General features: G+C 30.1%; 1 protein-coding gene across 9 annotated transcripts in view; it reads right to left on the bottom strand.

The window, feature by feature from the left end:
- The window catches only part of NfI (Nuclear factor I), a 380,015-nt gene that overhangs the window by 351,659 nt on the left and 1,959 nt on the right, over positions 1-26,397 (bottom strand). For 7 of the 9 annotated variants that reach the window (XM_087410461.1, XM_087410479.1, XM_087410439.1 and 4 more), the window contains one exon: positions 21,467-21,622. In XM_087410461.1, coding sequence (XP_087266587.1) covers positions 21,467-21,622 — 156 coding nt within the window. Of the gene's footprint in view, positions 1-21,466; positions 21,623-23,540; positions 24,070-24,847; positions 25,000-25,313 lie in introns of those variants that run through there. The other 2 variants (XM_087410475.1, XM_087410465.1) reach the window with 2 other exon arrangements.

Raw genomic sequence — 26,397 nt, 5'->3', positions numbered from 1 at the left:
CGCATACACATATGCATGTATGCATATAATGTGCAAAAGCCGAGCAGCAACTTCTTTTTGGTGCGTATCTGTCAGTGCTAATTAATATAGAGTATATTAATGTTACAGGTAGAACAAAGATGCATAGCTAACTTTGTACCGTATTTCGGCAACAAAAAGTCATACAAAGCTTTATTTTTCAATTTGCAAAAAAAAATCCATATTTTACCGTGATTATCATGATATTTGCGAAAAAAATTCATTGCACCCCATAGCGTCCAAACTATGTAATTTTGGAAGATGTAACACGTCCTTACTTTAGAAAAGATGGTAAGTGGAAATAAAGATAAATTAAAAATTTATCGAAAGCTTCTTGAAGTACAAACTTTACCCTTGAAAATGAAAAAAAACTTTTAAATGCGACCATTTTACAGAGTTATGCTTACTTTAAGTTACACTTACTTTAAGTTCAATTTTGATATAATGGGCGTAGCAAGTAATAAGTATAGTATGCTGCTTCGCACTGGTTAAAATTTTACCATAAGTTAACAGTGATGTAAAAATGAATTTCGCAAAACGATATATCTGAAAAAAAATTTTTTATGGGAGTTATGACGGTAAAATTAAAAATCGAAAAAATAAATTTTCTCTTCAATGAATGATTTAACAAAGTACACTTACAAGACAAACTTCGCAAAGCATCCAATTTTGATTTTCTGAAACTTCATATGATTTCAATGAAACTTTGTATACATATAAGCTACTTAAGTAGACGAATTAAAAAATATTAATTAATGCGAAAAAATATGATTTTAAGAGATTAAGTCATTCTTTATAGATAAAGCGATATTTTGTTATTTTTTTTTATATCTAGCTTGAAACCATTCAAGATACCAAAAAATGTTTTGTACAAAAGTTTTATAATAAAATTACCTCTATTCATTCATTAATATCTTTTACAAATTTATTTAAACTTAAATATTCAGAAATTTTAAAAAATTCCTTTAAAAAAAAACAATTATTTTTTTAAATATTAATGTAGGTGAATAAAGATAATTTTATAATAAATAATTTTTTTCAAAGAAATTTTTCTTAATTTTTTTCAAAGAAATTTTACTTATTTTTTCCCTTTGATTATTCCTTTGATTTCCCTTTGATTTTCCCTTTGATTGTTAATGCATTCATGCTATAGACACTCATAAACTAGCTGGTACAACAAAAGCTCAAATGAAATTAACAAGTACTCAACCTTAATCAGAAAAACAAACAAAAAAGGAAGATATAACAGTTTTCAACATAATCCTAATGGTCACCTTGTAATTATATAATAACCCAATTAGAAATGATAATGGAATCGACATCAAATCGACGTCAATTCGATGTCGATTCCATTATCATTTCTGACTAGGAAATTACATATAATTATATATTTTTTATATGGTTATATACAAGATGTCCCGTACTTTATCCGACAACGTAGACAGGTAGAGCGGACTAAACTGAGTTGAAAAGTCCTCTATCTTTTTGCAATTTTCGCAATAGTTAACAAGATATTAATTAGGGATGCACCGGATTGTAAAATTATCGGATACCGGATATCGGATATCCAGACAAAATGTAACATTGGATATCCAAAAAGATAATTTCTTCGAATCGAATATCCGACATTTTCCGGATATCCGACCGGATTCAGAGAAAATGCTTTTAAAAAAGAAAAAACCTATAGAAAAAGAAATTGTTTTTTTGCAACAATATGTAAAAGATATAGCAACAATATATACAATATATTATACAATATATAAGAAATCATAAATATGCATATTTATTTCTAGAACATTTGTATAAGAAAAAATCAATTTAATGATATTAAATTTCAACGAATATATTCTCGGATACTAATCATATCCGACTATCCGGTCAGATAGTAAAAAAGTGCCGGATAATGCCAAATACCGGATACTTTCCGGATATCCGATGTATCTCTAATATTAATTACTAAAGATTGCCAAAAATTGATCTTTAATAATTTTGACTTAAATACTATCAAATTTACAGAAAAACAGCAACAGACAAAAATTATTTATTTTCTTCTCATAAAACTCTAAAAATTTTTTTCAGAATTTTTTATCAAATCATCTTTTTAGTACTGCATTTTCTTATTTTTACAACATGAGAAAATACGGTATTAAAAAATTCTGAAAAAATTTTTAGAACGTTATGAGAAAAAAATAAACAATTTTTGTCTCTTGTTTTTCTGTAAAGTTGATAATATTTGAGTAAAAAATTATTAAAAATCAATATATTCTGCGATTTTTAGTAAATATATATCTTGTTATTAATATAACTATTGCAAAAATTGTAAAATGATAGAGGACTTTTCGATTCAGTCCGCTCTATCTGCTCATGAGCATTGTCGAATGAATTATGGGATCCTATATATAGCTATATATAAACCATATATAAAAAAATCTCTTACTATACATACAGCTCGAAGCTAAATAGCATTGCTGCGGGCGTGCATGCTCATGAACTATTAATAAACATCGAAATAAAGTATGTATTGCATCGTCAGTTCAGCAATAAATGAGACTTGTCATTATATTTATATATACCTAATTATGTTATTTATCTGCTTATTTGCTTATCTGCGTTATCTATTTACTTATACACATTATCTATTTATCTATATACGTTTATAGCCTATTTACCTATCTATGTATTTTATTTATTTCTATCTATTTATATTATCTATACTATCCACTTTTCTGCACTTTATACACTTTTTCTATATCTTCTTCTGCACCTCTTCTGCACTTTTTTGTATTTATTTTCTGCATTTTTCCTACACTTCTTATGCACTTTTTTCGCAGCTCTCGCACCTTTTTTATATCTCTCCCGTATCTCTCAGTAAAAAATTTTTCATAGATGAATATGTATAACAATATAATGATAAAACAGGCAAATAAGAGTCGATTTGTTTAAATGTAAACGTATAAAAATAAACAGAGATATCATTACATGTTTCGGCTCTTATATTGAGTCATCTTCAGATATGATCATCTTCACACCTTACATTAATTTACCTTACCATCGTTAAAGAGATAAAAATCATGATGTAATGTTCCAATTTATGTAGCGATCTCGATGAACATTACATAGAAGATGCCAGTTACTCACAAACGATTTGATGATCGATTGTTAAAGAATTTCACGATGTTCTGATCAAAAAGACAAATTCATTCATCAATAAATAAATAAATAAATAACTTGATAAAATAAAATTCTTTAGAAAAATTATCTTTTTTATATTCTGTAAAATGTAAGCAACAACATCATCTCGATGAAACACTCACCATGATCGCAATTATCGTTTCATGGGATAAATACTTCGTCCAAATCATTATGTAAAATTATATAGAATATAATGAAAAATACGTCAGTCAGATAGTGACGATAAATATACGCAAGTCAGTAAGTTCTTAGAAAATCTGTCAGAGGGCATTCGCAGTCACATTACTTTTTGACAAGTAGCATCTTTCAGCTCATTACTGTCAAATTTTGAGCGGAATTCATCGCGTAATTTCATTTCTAGACGATTAAAACGAACAATCTTTGTATTTTTTGCAAAATGGAAAAAAACGAGTTTCTTGCAGTAATCAAATATCTACATATGAAAGATTTAACGCCGAAAAAAATCAAAGCCGAGTTGGATAATGTTCATAGCATATCTGCACCAGCGTTTGCGACTGTATACAGGGTGTCTCTTAAGATGAGTCGAGGCCACATTGGGGGCAAAGAATGGATCAAAGGGAACAAAAAATTCTTATACCATTTTGAGATACTCGCTGTAATTTTCGAATTAGAAAAGGAAACATCTAAGCCAATATGCAGTTAAACCGCGCCGCGCGAATTCGTAGGACGGTCCATATTCGAGCGGCGACGAAGCGCTCCTTTCTTCTTCCTGCGCGTCGCCACCGCCACCGCTCAAGTATGGGCCGTCGTGATCATACATATCGATTACCTTCTGTCGAAGCAAACGATCTATAGCGATTACTATGCAGCCTTATTGGACTGTTTCAACAACATTTTAAAAAAAAAACGTCCCCATTTGGCGAAGAAGAAAGTGCTCTTCACGGGTTCACACGTGCCTGACACCGATGGCCAAATTCAACAAATTCCGCAACGAATTGCTTCTCCATCCAGCATATTCGCCAGATTTAGCCCCCTACGACTATTTCCTGTTTCCAAACCTGAAGAAATGATTCGGAGGAAAGAGATTCACCACCAAAGAGCAGCTCATCACCGAAACAGAAGCTTGTTTTGAAGGGTTAGACAAATCATATTATTCGGACGGCTTGAAAAAGTTGGAGAATCGTTGGATCAAGTGTATCGAGCTGAAAGGAGACTATGTTGAGAAATAAAAATGAATCGATCAAAAAAAATGTATTTTGTTTTCCTAAAAACTTATTGACTTGCCCTCGTACTTCACAGTTAGTACGTAGGCTGCTAGAAAAGTTTCTACAATCTAATAAAGGGTGTCTCAAAATGACCTGACATTTTAATATATTAATAAAACATATTATTTATTTGAAAAGTACACATGTTTTTAGTTTAATATAAAGTACAAACATGGAGGTTATATGTGGAACACAATATCCGATAAATGGCCGCCTCGACTCTGTTTGCAAACGTTCATTCTTTTGACAAAATTTTCAATGACATTTTGGCATAATTGCGGACTAATTTCATTAATGGTACGTCTAATTTCTTCCTTCAACTCCGGAATGGTCTGTGGATCATTGGCATACACTTTTCCTTTCAGAAAACCCCAAAGAAAGAAGTCCAATGGCGTCAAATCGCACGATCTTGGTGGCCAATTCACATCGCCGCGGCGCGAAATAACACGACCATGAAACTTCGAACCGTCTCTGCAAAATGTTTATTATATTTGTAGTGGATTTTCACAATTTCTATGCGTTGCTCGACCGTGTAATTCTCCATGATTAAACCTCAATATTTCCTGATGCCAGTTGTTAAAGGTACGTTACGTTCGCTGCAAAAAAAATGGCGCGCAATTTAAAATGTCAGATCATTTTGAAACACCCTTTACTTTCAGTGGCACCAATGTTCTGCTACTATCATATCCGTAAAATTAGATGTTTTTAACCTATAATTCAGTAATTTTAACAGTTTATACTCAAGCCCACTAGTTTTGTTTGCATAATATTTTAAAAGAAGTTATTTTGTGAGAAAATGGAAATTTCGCGTGAAAATTTTCGGGCAATGATTTTTTATGATTACAAATGTAATTTAACTCCGAAACAATGCATCGATCGACTTCATTTGGTTTTTGGGGATAACCATTTTTGGGGAAGCACCATTCAATAGGACTGTTTATAATTTGTTTGCCGAATTCCAGCGTGGATGTACCTTTCTTTGTGACGAATTCCGTGAAGGTCGTCCATCCACGTCTGTTGTTGCTACTAATGTTGATGCTGTACGTGAAATGATTGAGCGAGACGTATGACATACCGCGAGATTCAGACATCCTTAGACATTGACATGAAAGCAATGCATACAATTTTGCATGATCACTTGAGCGTATGGAAACTTTGCAGTCGTTGGATCTCACATAATTGGCCGAAGCTCAAAAACAGGTTCGTGTTAAATGGAGCAAAGAAATGCTCAAGAAATTCAATCGAGGTCGGTCAAATTTGGTCTACAACATCGTTACTGGGGACGAAATATGGATCTATTTGTATGAGCCCGAAAGTAAACGACAATCCACTGTTTGGTTATTTCAAAATGAACCGAAACCAACAAAAGTTGTTCGTTCACGCAGTGCTACCAAGCAAATTATTGCTTGTTTCTTCAGTTATACAGGACATGTGGCAACCGTGGCTTTAGAGGATCGAAGGACTGTAATAAATATTGATTGGTATACAACAATTTTTTTGCCAGAAGTCATAAATGAATTGCGTAGAACAAACCGAAATCGTATCATCCTTCATCATGACAACGCTAGTTGTCACATAGCATGTCAAATCGTTGATTTTTTATCCAGTAAAAATGTCGAATTGATAACTCATTGTCCTGTATTCACCTGATTTATCACCTAATGACTTCTTTTTGTTCCCAAACATTAAAAAGAAGATGCGTGATGAGCGATTTGAGTCGCCTGAAGCAGCTGTTGAAACATTTCGTACACTGATTTCTGAGGTTACAGCCTTAGAGTGGAAAAAATGCTTCGAAAATTGGTTAGAGCGTACGCAAAAATGTCGATCTTAAACGCGAATACTTCGAAAAACAATAAAGCCATTTACCGAATTTTACATGTTTTTTTTCGTTGTTTACAGAAACTTTTCCAGCAGCCTACTATGATAACAAAATTAATTTTGTGCAAAGATCAAATCATCCAAAGAAATTATTTGAACGTTATGTTAGCGGCACGACAGACTGTCACTATCTGTTTTGTCGAGGAACGATTAATAGATTGACAAAACGACTCGATAAGAACAATGTCAAATTTTGTTTATAATAGATGAATACGCTTTGTAAAGACACTCTCGGTGTCTGTTTAAATATTGCGACTGCTATTTTCTGCTTTTTGATATTTAACATCTCGGAAATTAAGCATTTATTGTAACACGGTTCTAATATCTGGATGTTGTTGTAGTCAAAATCATGTGTCATCTACATTCTATATTCAGTAACAGGTAGATGTATTCCAATGAATATGATTGCAGTATTCTGCAATTCTAGTTTTAAGTTGTCTATCCGTTTGTCCGATATATAATGCATCACAATTGTTGCACATGATTTTGTATACTACATTGTTTTTTAAAACATTTTGTATACTACATTGTCTACTATATTGTATACTACGTTGAAATATTTTGTATACTATTGTTGGCAAGAAAGTAATTGCGTTTTTTTTAAAGACATCTATCAATAAAAATCGCAATTACTTTCTTACCAACCAATATAAATATATCTTGATAGAGTAAAATTTCAGCTTAAGAATCTCTTTTTTAAATTGCGATGCGACAATTTTTAACGGAGTTATGAGCAATTAAAATCAAAATGATTCTTTTATTTAATCCGCGATAACTCAGTAAACAAAAATCGTAAGAATATTTTAAAGAAATGATTTTGTAGGGAAATTATCAAGCTTTCACGATAGGTAAAAAATTTTCTCAAATTTGTTTTAGGCACGTTACAAACCCACAAAAGGAGAAGAAAATTTTTCTTTTTTCAGCTCGTAATTTTTGGTATGTAAAAATTACCACACTCATATAAACTTAAAAAATGTAGTAAGTTTTTAAAAGTAGAGATTTCAAGCTTTAAAACCCTTTAAAATTTAAATTTCATTCATTATTGACGAAGATATTGTATATACAACTGAGCTAAAAAAACGAAATTACTTCCTTGCCAACCAAATACATTGTTCATTGTTCTTTGTCTGGTATCCTTTTGCACTTTGATAAATTTATTCAATTTATTTGAGTTATAATATGAAACTTTGATGTCCTCTCTATTAAATTTATTAAATTTACCGATTATCGATGAAATAAATGGTACAATAAACCATGATGTAGTAACATTTCATTCTCCTCATTTTTATTTTTACAATAATGTAGCGCTGCTCCTTCACGCTGTATGTTTCTAATTCTATCATTGATTGCATCAAAAATGAATCTTGGGATAATCATTCTCAATAAGTAAGATTTTTTTGATAAAAAATTCCGAATCAGACAACAGTATATACAGTAGCGTTATTCTCTCCCTCTCCCCCCCCTTCCCCCCCCCTCTCTCTCTCTCTCTCTCTCTCTCTCTCTCTCTCTCTCTCTCTCTCTCTCTCTGTAGGTCGTTTGTACATCAAAGTATATTTTTTAATCCAAATATAATAAAATTAAAAGACATAGATTTATAATTGTAATGCATTGCAAAATAAAAAAAAATATAAAAATAAGAAAATATAAAATGATATAAATGTTATTATACAAATATTATACTGTAAAAATATTTTAATTAACGACTGCGGCATATGATGCTTATTTTCCTGCTAGATCCCGCTATTCCCGCTTGCGTTTTAGTAAATTATTAGAATTGCATCACATGAAACGCAGATTTCTAGCTAAAACGAAAGCAATCCAGCAATTGTACATATCACTCAGTATTTAAGCAAGACTGACGAAATTGGTGTGTTTGCAGGTATGGTGTGTTTGCAGGTATGGTGTGTTTGCAGGTATGGTGCATGTGTGTGTGTGTGTGTGTGTGTGTGTGTGTGTGTGTGTGTGTGTGTGTGATTTCAGTTAATGGTTTACTTCTCATTGCATTGTTGTCTTATTTTCGATTTTGTTGCTGGTGGGCTTTGTAACAGCAATTTTGCTGATGTCTAATCATTTGCAAGCTACTAATGACTATTCTATTGTATTTTATTGTATATTTCTGTCTACTACAATCCATTGTATTATATTTTATGTCTATTACTCTGTTAACATGTAGTCTTTCTCATAACACTTCACAATGAACTAAATTAAATTAATTAAACGAAATTAATCATGCTTTTCTTTTATCTCTTTCTTTGATCCATATTTCAGTTACTTTAACATTTAAATGGCCTTGAGAGAAAGAACGGAAAAAGAAAAAAGTGAGATAGAAGTTCAGATGGCGTTACTGGTCAACTTACTTATTTCGCGCATGTGCACTTCATTTTGCACAATCAACATAAAATCAGAAGAGTTGCGCTACTGTATATATTGTGATAAAGCTCTGTTAACCAAACTAGAAATTATCCCTCTTTTCTGAGTGACAGGATGATTCGAAAAATAATTTAAAAACCTTTCCGAAAAAGTTGGCTTTTGATGCCAATCAAATAATTAAATATTTTCTTTTCATTATGATTGTGACGTCAAGGAAGTTTAATAAATCTACTAATGAGCCTACTTCTAATATAAATTGGAGGCGTGAGTAAAAAGAATTAAAACAATCAAAACGAATTAATTTCAGAAGAAGAAAATAGATCATCAACGAACCGAATAATAGAAAAGAAACTGACTATTATAAGACAACAATGACGTTTTCTCTCATTTTTGCATTACTAGGTCTGCAATGATGGGCGACAACGGAAACCCCATTGGGCATGCCGAAATTTATAAATTGTTGAATGTGAAATATGTTGAATCTAGAATGAATTCCGGATTATCGCGCAATCAGGAATTCTGTCTTAGGTAAGTCACATTTTTTGAGATTTAAAAAAAGAGATTTAAAAATTTCCAATTTTTATTCACATAATCGATAGCCATGTCTAATAAAATGTTAGTCACGAGAGATACAATATCTAGTAACATTAATTTGAAATTGTCATCCATTAACAATTTTTAAATATGTATAAATATGTATAAACATACATAAATATTCATAAACATATACAATTATATATAAAATATGTCCATATATTATATGTTCATATATCCCTCTTTTTTTTGTAAAATTATTTTTTAATGTAACAGAAATAATAATAGTAATGTGAAAACATATAAAATAATTAAAGGAATAATTTTCACAGTATTCGTTTTAGAAAAAAAATAAGTTTGAAGAAATATAAAAAAATTGCTCATACACAATTATATGTAACTTTGTATATAATTATACATAAAGAATTTTTTCCGGGCTGTCATATATTAGGTTGGTGCATATGAAATGTCAGATTTTCTTTACATATGAACGTTTGTCTCCCTGTTTTCGTTATGCTTTTGTTTTTGGCCTTAAATAACCTCGTTTATAGTCGTATTGTCCATTGCCAGAGTTACAATTCAACAAAGAAGATTTTCTCAAAAGTGTTCCATTTCGTTATTTGTTTTGAATTTCGCAAGGATATGAATTCAACCGATATTCATGTAATTTTTTTATATGAGTATAAACTTGGTAATAATGCTGCAAAAGCTGCACGCAATATAAACCAGGCATTTAGAGAGAATACTGTCAACGATCGAAAAGTGCAGCGTTGGTTTGAAAAATTTTGGTCTGGTGATTTTTCCCTACAAAATGAACCGCGTGGAAGACCCAAAACGTCTGTAAAAAATGATGCTCTGAAAGCATTGGTGGAAACGAATCCAACTGTATCTATAAGGGAACTTGCTACCAGAATGAAAGTTGACCATATAATGATATTGCGACACCTTTCTGAAATTGGCAAAGTGAAAAAAATGGATAAATGGATACCGCACGAACTAACCGAGCGAAATAAGTTGGATCGATTGAACGTATGCTCATCATTACTAACCCGATTTCATCGAGAGCCATTTTTCGATCGGATTATTACTTGTGATGAAAAATGGGTTCTTTACGACAATAGGAAAAGGTGTGTTCGGTGGCTTGATAGGAATGAGGCTTGTGGCTATCACTTTATCCACGGAAAATTTTAATAACAGTTTGATGGAATGTGACTGGAGTAATTCATTACTCATTCCTTCGAACTGGGGAGACAATTACAGCCGAAAAGTATTGCCAGTACATTGATGAAATGCATGAAAAATTGAAAATTATACACCCATCACTTGTTAATCGGCATGGCCCAATACTTCTCCACGACAACGTTCGGCCGCATACGTCGTACAAAATAATTGCGAAATTAAATGAATTAAAATATGCAGCACCTAGCTTATTCACCGGATCTTTCGCCAACCGACTTTCATTTTTTTAAACATTTAGAACAGTTTTTACGAGCTAAACAGTATGAAAATGAAGACAGAAAATGAAGATTGAAAAATTCCATATCAGAGTTTATTGATTCTAAAGATCAGAATTTCTTTAAGACAGGCATCTATGCATTAAAATCTCGTTGGGAAAAGTGTATTGAAACAAATGAAGCATATTTTGATTAAATAAACAGCTTTTGAAAAAAGATATGCAGTTTTATATATTCACTTAAAAATCCGACATTTCATATGCACCAACCTAATATAATATTATCTTTTGAATATGAATACGAAATGTATTATTACTAATAACAAAAAAAACTTAGCAAAAATTCGTAAAATCCACAGAAATAAAAATTAAAAGTGTAAAAAAAAGACGTCAAGTGTATTTTGCAAAAAAAATCAAAAATAATATCATAAAAAAAGAAGTGAAATCAAAATAATTTTTTAAGTATCTTTATTTAAAAAGTCCCATAGAACACAGTTCTCCTAACGGCATATTGAAAACATCCTTATGATGTAGACGTCCTTTGGACATTTTTTAAAACTGTTGTATGGGAATTTCTTACAATTATAATAGACTTAAAGTACGAAAGGCATATAAAGTGTAACAATACATTAAAATGAGAAAGCGCAGCAACATATTTGACGTACCTGTTTTGTTTATAATATACAAGTAATGTTAGACTAAGAATTGATCGGAAGACAGTCGTTCGCAACCTGACTTGTCAATATATAGTATGTAGATATCAATGACAATTAAAATTAATTACTTTTTCTTTTTACGTTAGGTCTCTGTTACACCTCTCTCATATATTTGTGCACGCTGATTATTCAATTGCCACGAACATATGGGATCTACGGAAGTTTGACAGTTCTCTGTTATAACATTCATAGAATAGACACAAATATGTATTTTCAGTTATCGTGCGAAAATTTTTTTTAAAAAAGGAAATTTTCTTGTAAATCATTATTTAAAAAATGTTAAACATTTTAAAAGTAATTGATTTAAGATAATTGAAGAATGTAGAATTCAAAAATATCAAGTTTTGTAAGCACTTTTGGGGTTTATTTATTGTAAAATTTTATCCAAAGTTCGAAAGGACCCGTGTCCAAATCGAACAGTACAAAAGATTTATAGGCTTGGTTATAATACTGGTGATCGGTCAACCAGATCTTAATCCAAGGAATTAAATCAGTAAAATGTCATGAGTCATCAAACTCAGATTAATTGAGTTTTATTGATTTTAATTCTGATAAAATATAAACTTTTTTTTTTTAAATAAAATTTTTATCTTTGACTGTTAAATTATTCATTTTTAGTCAATACTTAACAAAAATACATTAAAATATTTTAAAATTCTATCTAAAAATCCATAAAAATAGAAGTGTCTGATTTGGAACCAATGATTTCAATTCCGGATCAGAAAAACATTTTTACATTTTCCATAATAGTTTAACACAGATGATAGGTGCGTCAAAATGATCTTAAGCAAAAATGAAGGGAATTAAATAATCTTTCTAACAGTACCTTCGGTTTTATGATCGAACTTTATTTACACTTTATAGAAAGCAAAAGCTGCAAATTTCGATTTACTCCACTCTTCCCTATAATAAGAATACTATAGTAAAGGGTGTCTCAAAATGATCTGACATTTTAAATTGCGCGCCATTTTTTTTGCAGCGAACGTAACGTACTAATCTTTAACAACTGGCATCAGGAAGTATTGAGGTTTAGTCATGGAGAATTACACGATCGAGCAACGCATAGAAATTGTGATTGTGTTTCAAATTGTGTTTCATGGTCGTGTTATTTCGCGCCGCGGCGATGTGAATTGGTCACCAAGATCGTGCGATTTGACGCCATTGGACTTCTTTCTTTGGGGTTTTCTAAAAGGAAAAGTGTATGCCAATGACCCACAGACCATTCCGGAGTTGAAGGAAGAAATTAGACGTACCATTAATGAAATTAGTCCGCAATTATGCCAAAATGTCTTTGAAAATTTTGTCAAAAGAATGAACGTTTGCAAACAGAGTCGAGGCGGCATTTATCGGATATTGTGTTCCACATATAACCTCCATGTTTGTACTTTATATTAAACTAAAAACATGTGTACTTTTCAAATAAATAATATGTTTTATTAATACAAAAAAATTAAAATGTCAGGTCATTTTGAGACACCCTTTAGAACTAAATATTAATAATATCATTACTACAATAGTGATGAACACTGTTAATGTCACTGTAGCAGCGAATACAAGTAGTATATACATTGGTAGTACCTACAATAGTAGTACCTACTGCAGTAGTGCTGAATACGACTACTAGTATTACTGTTAGTTCTAATAATGTTAAAGATTACTGCAGTAGTGATATTACTAAAAATAGTGTACATTAGCAGTTGCTGTATTGCAATAGTGTTAAACGCTAGTAGCAGTGGTTCAACAGTGATACCACTACATATCAGTAGTAACACTATTAAATGTTAATAGTGTTATTACTATGCACTACCATAAGCTAACAGTTTTTTTTTTCATAAGAGATTCAGTACTGAAGAATACTGAAACTTCTATTTTTATTCAGTATTGCTCTGTACACAAAACACTGAAGATCAATATCTTATAATTCAAAATGATATAAAAGGCATAGTAAGATTCTATTTTATGTAATTTTATTTCATGTGAATTATGTAGTGTGTGATGTTGTGTATCTACTGCATTCGGGCAATATTGAATATAAATAAAAGTTTCAGTATTCTTCAGTACTAAATCTCTTACAAAAAAAAAAACTGCTAGTGCATTCTTTACCATTCCCAAAATTATTGGGCTTGAAGACGCAGGGTTGGTAACGTTACCTCATAAAAATAATTTGTTACCGTTACCGTTCTTTTTCCTAAAAAATAACTCATTCTCCTTACTCGCTATTAATTTAGAAAAGTAACTCGTTACCGCTATCGTTACTCAAAATATAACGAATCGTTACTTTTTCGTTACTTTTTTTTCTTAACACTAATAAAATATTATTATATAATTTTTTATAAATATTATTTTTTTCTTAACACTAATAAAATATTATGTGCAGATTTTTTTCGGTAAATGTAAAAATGATGTGAAAATTTTATTTTTTATTAGAGGAATAGAACTCAAAAAATATATGCCCATAATAAACATTGTGCGTTATTTTATGAATGAAATAGATGCTGCTCATATCACATAATATATTGCATTTTTTGTAATTTTTATACTTAAATAAATTTTATTTTTGTATTACTTTTAATAAGATATCTTTAAATTATATGTTTAACGCTTAATATATATACATAATATATATATTTAATATATATACAATTTTCTTTTACTATGCATGATAGGTCATTTGTGTATAGGTTAATTTTCATAATTTTTGCAAATATACAAAAATTATGAAAGATTCTTATATATATATTCTAATATCTTTAAAAAACATTTATGAAGTTACATATTTAAAAAAAAAGAAAGGGTAGAAAGAATTATTTAGCCAGGTGCAGTATTTCGAAGAAGAGAAACAAGATACGAATAACTCATCATGAATACTCTAAGGGTAAAATTATATTATAATAAAAAAATAATATTGTTTGTAATCTGCATTATATACATATATTTAATTTGTAAGATATGACACAGAAAAAGTTTTATTTTAAGAAATTAAATATACTGTATATATATATTTAATATATTACTGTAAAAATTATATCTGAATTAGTCTATACGTGTAAATTGTGAATGAAAAAAAGGCGTCGTGACAACTAATCAGACCGTTAATGTTTCATTTCTGTTTTCTAGGGCTTTTCTTTAATTACGACTAAACTTTTATGTAGTTAGAAATAAAGTAATGATGAAAGTAATTAGTGAAATCGTTACCGTTATCCCAAAAATGTAATTGCGTTACCATGAACATTACTCAGAAGAAAATGTAACGTCGTTATACATTCGTTACCGAAAAAAGTAACTTGTAACGGTAACGACGTTACAAATAACGCGTTACTTGCCAATCCTGAGCATTTATTTTCCAAGTGTCAGTTGTTTTTTATGTATTTGCAACAACGCTGCACATTTTATTGATGTTAACTAATAAAACATAAAAGACAAACTAAGGTTATTAAAGTATGTATCTTTAAAAATTCAAAATGTAATACCATAAGGATTGCTCTATGGTTTTTACAAGAGATAGCAAATAGTATTAGATTTCATTAAAAAATGATCTTCTGGTAATTCTTACAAGAATTTTGATTCAAATAAACATACTGGTTGAATCTAGCAGATTTACAATTAATGAAACCAGATCTTTCTTTAATATATCAATGCGAAATAAAGCATCGTATTTGAAGTCGCGGGCAACGTAACCATTTCATCTCAAGTTGTGTTGTCGTTCGATAAGGATAAATTGTACTTGAAAAAGAACAAAGAAAATTGCAAGTGGGATTGAAAGAATTTGGAAGAAATATATTAGGTGTTGGAATTAATTCGTAGCGTTTTACAAGTGATGGGAAGTACTTTCATTAATGTATTTTTTAATGCTCATGTGAAATAAATAACATTCTTTCATTAAAAACGCTACGAATTAATTCCAACACCTAATATATTTATTAATTTGACGAACTTTCCAGCCATGTATGTCTGTCGACCTTTTACGTTATTACATACAAACAAAGCGACTTCACAATTTCTTTATAAGCAATATTCCGAAATCTACCTAGTTCGCCTCTAGATACTACAGGTATTACTATCTCTCGAATCAGTCCGATTCAAAAGCCAGTAATATCTACAATATCTAGGACATTCGCTGTTTTTTTCCATTCCAAATACAACCTCCGAAAATATCAAAATTGAAATCGTCGACATGTTTGTCAGTTTTTCTTTAAGGGAAGTTTGAGAAACAACATTTTCGTTTTATTTCCCCGTCTTGTGCTTCTCAATTCAGTACACACTCGCAATTTTTTAATTTTTGTTTAACAATTGCAAAATGATGCGCAGTTACTGAATATAAGCGTTTTGAGATTCACTTATATTATAAATTTCTCACAGTGTGTTCTTACTCACAATCAATTTGTTTTGGTAATTTGTGTTGGCTTAATAATAAATCTATACGTTTCGCATAACTCTTCAGATCCATAAATCATAGATCCTGCAGAAGAGTAGAACTCTGATTTTATTCCGTTTTATGATATGTGTAAACATGAAATGTTTATCTGTTTATATTCATTTTCAGAAAAACGTTTACTTGTAAACATTTATACGTATAATTAGTATATCCATTTATTAAAAACGTTTTTCTGAATATATTTTATTATTTTAGTATTTTAAATCAGGACCTGGTATTACATATTTAAATGAGAATATATAATATTTACACGTATATTTAACCTTCTATGAAAATCTTGTCGAATATTTTAACTTGTTTTTTCATAAAATTAAAAATCGATTTTTTTTGCATTTTCTTATAGTTTAACATTTTAAAGTGCAACACTTTAAAGCCGTTATATATATAAGCCGACGTAAAGATTTACTCGTTGAATTAGCATATTAATTTATCAGAAACATTTGTCCAAATACACTGTTTTAATGTTATTTTATATACGTATTTTTTCCGTTTTTACTACACTCAAACGTTTTTTTTACACCCCAAAAAATTTCTGATTTTTTTAAACTGATAATAAAGAAATAAACGTTTATTATAAAAACATGAAAATATTCAAAAAGACGTTTTTCATAGATAGATATGCTAAATATACCTGTAAATGTATTTTCGTTTAAACATATAATAGCAATACTAGAAATTTACAAATGCCTATTACGGTCGAAGTTGGATCTTCATTGCTTTTAAATAATTCAATCTTGAATTACTAATTTATATTATATATGTACTTGCATATATACCATATTTTTTATTAATAGTTTTCAACATATTAACATCTTTATAATATGATTTATTGTAGCATCAAATTATTAAAAATTGCTTGTCAATTTAATTCGCGATTACTAGAGTAGTTTCAATTGCGTTTATAGTCCAAAAAAACAATTCAGCAGTTCAAAAAGTCTACAATATGATAGCAAACATATATGCAAGTATACATATAGTATAAATTAGTAATTCAAGATTGAATTATTTAAAAGCAATGAAGATCAAGTTTCGATCATAATAGGCATTTTTAAATTTTAGTATTGATTGTGTTTCTCACGGTCTAAATAAAGATTCTTAATATTATATATAATAGCAAACTCTACAAGAGAGGATCGTCTCGTTTACGTTTAACATATTATATGAAGTTAAAACGAATAGAATGCATAAAAGAATTTTTTGTGATACTAAAACACGAAGTTATTTTATTGAAACATTGTAAACAATGATGATAATAAGAGCATACACTACACGCTGAATTTCCGTAGCTAAAAGTTATATATTTAAAAGCTTCAGTTAATAATATCAAATTTTACATAAACGTTTCGGTCAAAATTTAGTCATTTTCAGTGTGTCATAAGTGTGTTAATAAGTTATAAATATAATTAAAAAATTTATAAATATAAAGAAAGTCATAAATATAATAAAAAAACAATAATAATATTGAAGAGATTCATTCACTTTAAAACTCTTACTAACGTGTATCTTTGACATATTTAAATATATATATATATATATATATATATACCATATATATATATATATATATATTAGGTATTGGAATTAATTCGTAGCGTTTTTTAATGAAAGAATGTTATTTATTTCACATGAGCATTAAAAAATACATTAATGAAAGTACTTCCCATCACTTGTAAAACGCTACGAATTAATTCCAACACCTAATATATATATATATATATATATATATATTATTGACATTTTTTTAATTTCATAAATATGCGTTATGTTAATTGACTTTTATACAGAGAGAGAGTTTTTTTATATTTATGATTCATTAGTGGCATATTGAAGATGGCCAAATTTTGGCCAAAACGTTTATGTAAAATTTTATATCAAGATTTTAAATATATATGAATTTTTGCTATGAAAATCCAACATGTGGTATATGTCTTTGTTATCAATATCTGTATATACCACTTTTTATTTATTTATTAGGTGTTGGAATTAATTCGTAGCGTTTTTTAATGAAAGAATGTTATTTATTTCACATGAGCATTAAAAAATACATTAATGAAAGTACTTCCCATCACTTGTAAAACGCTACGAATTAATTCCAACACCTAATATTTGAAACCTTCTAATTACCGGCCAAATAACAAAATGCCTTAAAACACCCAATTAGGGTAACTGTTCCGTATTAATATGCCTTTTAGCCAACTTGTTCATTACTGAAGTAATTATTAAATATTGTAGCTTTAATTTTATCTGCTTGCAATCAATATCTGTTTTTTAACTATTTCTTTTTCTTATAATATTTTTTTAATCTAAAAAATGTTAATACTTCATAATGTTTTTGATAAAAATAAAAAACATGTCCCTATATTAGTGAGTCCTCCATGCGCCGATGGCCCTAATGTGCCCCCATTTTATATGCCTATCCACATTTAACTCATTTTAACATATAGTTACTAAAACAGGTAATAAATTTAAGCTAATTGTTTAAGTTACATAAATCATTATTTCAATTATATTTATTTCAATGTACACTCATAACATAACGTTCTCAGCTCCAATACAGGGCACATTAATAGGTACAAGCTTAAAATCTTGCGGTACGTTACTGGATTCATATAAATTCCTCATATCTTTTGAAAAATATTTAAAATACTGTAATATTCAAAAAATAAAATATTATCTTCGATATCGTATACATTAATAATTTAACTTAACAAGAAAAAATATTTTTTCTTATTTATTCATGCTAATTTTCTTTATGACTTATCGAAATACAAAACAACACTAATAGGAACAGGCACAATAATTGGGACAGTTACCCTATACAAATTATCCGATAATACATCAGATAATCGGACGATGTAAAGAACAACAAATATATTGAAATTAATTTTAGCATATATTATCAAGAATTTTGGTTGAAAAACAGTCTGTTTCATTCAAGCGATTAATTTCGCAATAACACAAACGCAGACGATTGGTACGTTACTATTCCCTTTGGACGAATGATAATTACGAAATATAAAATCTATCAAACCGAATTCATTATGTTACTTATAATTTTCGATTAACAAGCCGAAAAAGAGACAATATGAATGACAAGTAGTACGGTAGAAAACGTAGTGCGTTACTGGTTTGCATAAATTTAGGAAATACAGTAGAAAATCGATATCTGCATAGAGATTATAGATGGTGGTTGGTAGGCGCCACGTAGCCACAGCCTCCGTCGCGACGGCGTATGCGCTACATGTCTATGTCCTCCAACACTATTATTCGACCACCCCAACCGACAGACCGTCCCACCCTCTCCCAACTCATTCCCATTGCCGAAAACTCGGTGTGCGATTCACATAGCGAACTTCTCATGGATGTTGATGCTTCTCCCCTTTACCCTCTTCACATACATACATGCACACACATCACTCGCGCGCACACGCTCGCTCACTCATTCTTACTCTCACTCTCACTCTAGATCCTTCCGATCGCTTTACTCCTTTCGCATGAGAGAACTCTTTCGATTCACCACTCCCTTCCTAAGTTACACACACGCGCGCGCGCGCGCACACACACACACACACACACACACACACACACACACACATGTACTCTCCTCGCATACGTACGCTCTTCTCTCCTCTTGCAAGCGACGCTCCAGGAAACGGCGCACCGCACTACACCGTACTCTCTTCTACTTTAGTTTATCCTCATCTATCCGTCTATCATTTATGTTCTCTTTCTTTCACTCTGATTTCCTATCTCTTACTCATGCTATTTGCTTGTCTCAATCCCTCACAGCGCCCTACACCCAAAGTGAAGTAGTCGATATCGTACTGCGGCCTGTCTCGAAATTAAACGACAAACGCGTCGCGCATAGTCCGACTCGTATCTCTCATTATTATCCATCCATGTCCCTTTTATTCCCGGATTTTTTTCTGCAATTTATATTGTGCATTATTACGCTTACAAAATATAAATGTTATGCGATTGAAAAGTTACAATGCAATCAAATAATGACGTATATATGAAGATATATATCTCACTTTTAGCAAAACAATCAAATTAAATCAACAGTTACATAAAATTATCATATCTTTCGATTCACTTACTTTTTCGCTTTACTTTTCGACAATTATTCATCTTAAGAGAAATTGTTTCGTAACAATCCTGCAATCCTGTGTCGCTCGAGTCAATCAAAATTCAAAAGTATTTCTCTCGCTCGTTTCAGCTGAGTAATCTAATTAAATTTAGGAGCAAACGAACGCCCTTCTATCGAAAAGAACTAGTTCTTGATCAGCTGTAAACTATCTTATAATTATATATATATATATATATATGTAATATATATATATATATATATATATACATTAATTTATCATCTATTAATTTATCATTTTCAAAAGTAATTTTAAAAGAAAAGAAGAAAACAAAATTATATATTTTGATTTCTTGAAATGTAGTCATGTCACCCTATAAACTACATTATTCCAGTATTTCTACATTTTAGCATTATATTTTGTTTATTAGATGATTTTTTTACTTTCATTCATGTTCATAGACAGATTGTAATTACGTAGACAAATTTAACGTAATTTAGATAAAATTTTATCTGATGGGTCACTCTAAAAAAATATTTCGTCTCATGAATTTATTGTTAAATGTAGATTTTTTTGCTTATAATTAGCAATGTGAACTTGCATGTGTCATTCTTCACATGTTTTTGGAAATAGGACGAATACACTAAAAATAGAGGAAGAAGGAGCACTTATGTGCCACTAATTAATGCCGATCACTCTTCCACTAAATACTGCAACATCGCGAAATTAAAATATTGATCGAACTCTGTCATGAACGAAGATGGATGAAGAGAAGCAACAACAGCATTAGCAACAATATCACGTCCAGTTGTGGTATCATCGAATGAGAATAACGATGGGTTAGAGAAGAAAATTAATCGAAAGATTCTATTTATTAAGGATGTCATATCTCAAAGCAGTATCAAAAATATAAAAATTTCATAGATTGTTCTATTATTACGTCTAAGTATCTTTATAAAACTTGAATACAATTCTCTTATAGGTTTAAAGTTATTTAATTTTTTTGTTTTCTTTGAACCTTAAAATCGCGTTTTGTAGTACTTATTTGCAAATTTATTGAAGAAATAACACTGCGAATCAAATTTTTTATATTTGCTAATAAAACTATAATAAATATTTATGTAAAAGTTTATTTGAATCCATTTACGCGTTTAAAATTTATTTATCTAAAACTGCAACAAAATGTAGTTATTGCGCTGCGTAAACTATTTATAAGCCAAATTATTTATTTTGTTTTTTGTAATTGATGTCAAGATGTATTTACAACTAAAAAATTTTTTTACTGATATTGACCTTTTTGGCTAATTTTTTGGCACTTACTTTTACTGATATTATACAGCTTTAAGATTTATAATCGTTTAATAATGAGTGCGCGCGCGCATTCATTATTAAACGCATACAATCTTTGCCACGAATTAAATGTTAAACGAGAATCGATTTATTCACCTCACAGTTTAATTTCTATATATATATATATATATATATATATATATATATATTAATATAAAAAAAATCAAAGAGGAATGCCTATTAACTGATTTCAAATAATCTCTTACCTGAAGTTCCTCCTTACACTGACGTTCTTCTTCTAAACTCATTCGCTTTTCGTGTTTCTTATAGTATCGCCTTTTGGCAGCTTGTAAGTTGAACCATGTATACGAGAAGGACTTCACGAATGGTAGAAGAGCTTCGATAAATGGATGGAATTCATCCTGCAAACATATAATATTTATTCTTTTCATAGGATTGTACATATTCATGTCGTTTATTAAGCTTTTGCATTTCACAGTTTGAAATTCGCTTTCAAGCACACATGCAACTTTCGACTGTCAATAAAAACATTGAGTATTGTAAATAGGGGATATCGATAAAAAAATTGACGCAAGAGCAAATGACATTCCGAACTAATTCAATTGAGATTAATTTAATACATTTTGAAATATGTTTATCAACAAAATAGGTAAATATATGTTATTTATCTCGTTATATAATAAAGATAATGTGAGATCTATCATTGTATCTTTTAATGAATATAATCTCCCTATATAATTCTTTAAAGTTTTTAGTTAGCTAAAGTTGATAGAAAAATAAGTTATTAAAAAAAATCACTTACTTGTGATTTTAAAAAAGTATATCATTTAGTGATACGTTTTAAAGAATAATATGCTTCCCTTAACTTTATCAAAAAAAAAGTTTAATCAATAGCAAAGCAAAGATAAATAGCGGAAAAAAATTGAAGTGATAGATAGCAATAATGAAGTTATACAAATTAATAAATATTCAAAAAACTGACTCACATAAACTGAGACTCATATAATGCAATAATGGAATAATTTATGACAATTTACGTACAATACTTTTGAGATTTCCATGGGTACTTTCTATATAGAAGCAATGTGTTTCGCGAGTTGTCTATATATTCATATCCATTCTTGGAATGCTAAGTTTCATGAATGTGTTCATTTGAAGTTCACTTCATCAGTGCGAGCAGCAGGCTGATATCTATACTTATGTATATTTTATAATATGGAATTTCTATGTATATATATATATATATATACATAAGAAATTTTTTTATCCCTCTTTATCCTTTTTTCTTCATTTATTTCATTTAATCATTCTTTTATAAATTTCTTATTTTATTTATAATATTTTATTTCTTATTCGCTTAATTTATAGTTTCTTTTACATGTGTAAATAAAATTTAGTACAAGTCACTTAATATCAGACATATTAAAGTATTTGACACTTGATGAATACTGATGATACTTGATGATTGGATACTTAAGGAAGTTCCCTAGTTTAAAAATGGAAAAGGATCATGTAATTTTTTATCTTAGCACAAAAGCACAAAAAAGATTCAAAATGTCACTGCCACCTTCTAAAAAATAAATAATAAATAAAATTTAAGCAGTAAAAACTATAATATGCTATTACTATAATATGCTATTATTAATTAAACATTTTTTTGTAATTTTGTAATTCTTTATAGTAAAAATAAAAGTTTATATGGAAATTATTGAAGAAAGTTTATTTATAATATTGTATTTATAGAATAATTATTTAAATTTAATTATTGATAATCGTAATTAAAACCACATTGTCATAATTCTAGTGCGACATCATATTTAAAGAGAATTGAACATTTTATATTTTACTCTTCACGAAAATGATATAGTGAAACTTTATTTTTTGAATTTCAAGATGTTCTCTAAACTCTTTTCTTTTATATCTATATGACACTTCAAAATTTTTATACCTTGCTTACAATTGAATTACTTAAAAGTTAAATTACTTAAAATGTTAAATTATTTATAGAAATCTACACGATTAATAAATGAAAAAAATTCTATTTTTAATATTTGATTAAATTCTTATGTTATCTGAAGACACTGGAAAATTTCCTCAATAGTAATGATTTAATTCAATAGTTCCTCTCTCTCTCTCTCTCTCTCTCTCTCTCTCTCTCTCTCTCTCTCTCTCTCTCTCCCTTCCTCCCTCCCCCCTTTCTCATATTTATAATAAAGATTCTATCGATAGAATCTTTTCATTATTATCTATATATCATGAATCTATATATCTTGAATATTTACAAACATTACTACTAAAAACAAACCATCATACACAAACCATCGAGTATTCACAAACACTGTAGCCGCTGTAACACTACCGTCTGTCCGTCCCTCCTGTCAGTGTCCAGTTATTAGAAACAAGGATCCTCGGGGTAATGATTGCGAAAATCCCAAAACTCCTCTACGGCTCAGTTGCGAATTGCTCACAGCTGTCATCAGTACCGATCTATTCTCGAGAAGAAGTGATCGAACTTCCTTATAACTTTAAATCTTCCACGCAATCAGCTGAGCACACAAGAATCAACAGTCAAAAATCCTTTGAACTCTAAAACTTCTTCGCGCTCGCGCACTCTTCTTCCTCCTTATGCATTTTCCAATTATTTGACAAACATATTTATCCGCACTTTTGACCAAAAATCTTACACCGTCGAAGAATCATCTTTGTAAACGCCGTTATGTTCATATATTCTACATTTTCTGAATAATTCGTACAATAATATCACGCATAACTTTTACTGACCATTGTTACCGCATATGTAGAGTCATTTTGATATTTGTTAAACGATTGTCTTCTTGAAGCAACGTGTCTAACATTAAAAGCGGGACAATGTTCCTTTCTCAAACAAAATCTCAAATCATCATTATTAAATTTTACAGTTTTGTTTGAAAGAGCTTTTCTAAACTTGCCATACTTTAAATTTTAAGACATCGAAAGTTCTAGCTTGAATCTTGAGAATCTTGTCTGATTCTTAAGATATTTGACAATAAAAAGAAAGGAAAAAATCGAAGGAGAAGAGATACATCTATGATTCGCGCTTTTTTTTTGACGTCTCATCAAATAATGGATAAATGCCTGTCAAACATGTTCCATTATCAGACAAGAGGATGAATAAGTAAACAAAAAAAATGAACATACGAATAAAATAATGAAAAATAAACTCAACTCTGAGAGATGAGACCGTCATTCACGGACGGTTTACAAACGTACGATGGCGTATTTATATGCACATTCATTTGCTATGTAATATTGTTACTTATTTTCAAAAACAGATAAAAATCAGAAACATAAAACAATCTCGTTATTACTACTGTTAGGATTAAAAAACCGGGAAGAAATTTTCACGCGCCAAATTTTAGAATATATTTAAGGAAATTATATATACAAACGAAAAAGCTAAAGGAAACAATTCCAACGCGTCCTCTTGTCTTTTTTTTTCTTTTTTTTTTATTTCATCTATCTCTTTTTTGTTACTCTAAGTTACTCCTTAAGCGAAAAAATTCATGCCAAAAATCGATGAACAGCCAAGCGAAAAGAAGCGCAAAGTGAATCACTCCCGGAAAACGATGGTCACACGGAAAACGTACCATTGTCAGGTACGAGCGATTTGCGAACTCAAATTAGAGTCCTTCACCTTCTCCTCCTTCTTCTCTTCCGCCACCACCGTTTTCTCCTCCTCCTTCTTCTCCTTCTCCTTCTTCTCTTCTGTCTTTACTCCCGCAATATTGCGTGGCGCAAACTTGTTCAAAAAAATTCACGAATCACAATTGACATTCCAAAATATCAGGTTAATTTTTCAGGTTGTAAAAATCATAAAAACAAAAAATCTCTGTCTAAACGTAATAAACAGCAAGTGATATGTGGTGTGTGTGTGTGTGTGTGTGTGTGTGTGTGTGTGTGTGTGTAACGAAACCTCGAAAATCGTTTACACAATGTCTCTACGGTAAATAACGCGTTGAGAGTATCGATTCGATAGGAAAGTGTATGACAAAAATGAAACGATCGGCATAAAAAATATAACAACGAACAATCAATGAAACTAAACGTATATACAATTAACACATTGATATATCCACTCAGATTCAAATAACAAGAATTCGTATCAGTCAAGCATCTGGCACTATATGAAGAGCATAGTATAATCTTCTCATATTCTTTCGAGAAGTACGTTGCACTACACTATTTCGGCGTTAAAATATCACGACGAAGCGTAACTAGATGAATAAGTTTTAAAGTGCCTCAGTTTTGATACGATAAAATCTAGTTGGAGATAACGAAATAACTTTTTTTTTTGAACTCGAATCAACACTTCGGCTATTAAAAACAAGTCGATCGCAATTACGTGGAAGGACTTTCGAATTCCACGAACTAGTATACGACCTGACGGAACGACGAATGTAACGTCGGTCGTCGCGACGACACTGAGACGCCGGTCGTCGAGACGCGGACGGTACCGCGCGCTCGGCAGCCAGGTACGGTATCCTAAACAGTTATTAATAGCCCCTGTCCTAGCTTACTAGATTTGCCCTCGAAATGATGCGACGCGATGCAACGTGACATCAAGCAATTCTGTATTCCCGTTAGTAATCATACTTCTTTTTCCTTTTTACTTTAAAATGTTTTTTTTTATCAAACAACGAGATTCAGCTGATTAGTTAAATTTCAGAGAAATTTGCATTTCAATATATACAGGGTCCCTAAAATTTGGCATCATCTATCCTGAACAGGTAAAATGATAAACTAAACTAGACTGAGTCGAAAAGTCCTGTACCATTTTACAATTTTCGCAATGGTTAATGAGATATTAATTGCTAAAAATCGCTAAATATTGATTTTCAATAATTTTTTATTTGAATACTATCAACTTTACAAAAAAAACAGCAAGAGATAAAAAAATGTTTACTTTCTTCTTATAAAGTTCTGAGAATATTTTCAAATTTTTTTTAGAATTTTTTATTTTCTTATGGTGGTAAAAATAAGAAACTGCAGTACTAAAAAATTGATAAAAAATTTTTTAAAAATTCTTAGAGTGCTATGAGAAGAAAATTAATGATTTTTATCTCTTGCGAATTTTCTACGAAGTTGATAGTGTATGTATACACACGCATACAAACGTACACGCGCGCACGTATGTGCA

The sequence above is a fragment of the Acromyrmex echinatior genome, chromosome 1 (assembly GCF_024713525.1).
Source record: "Acromyrmex echinatior isolate Ae372 chromosome 1, ASM2471352v2, whole genome shotgun sequence".
NCBI lineage: Eukaryota > Metazoa > Arthropoda > Insecta > Hymenoptera > Formicidae > Acromyrmex > Acromyrmex echinatior.
The sequence above is the reverse complement of the archived record's forward strand: the minus strand, read 5'-3'. Positions and strand labels throughout refer to the sequence as shown.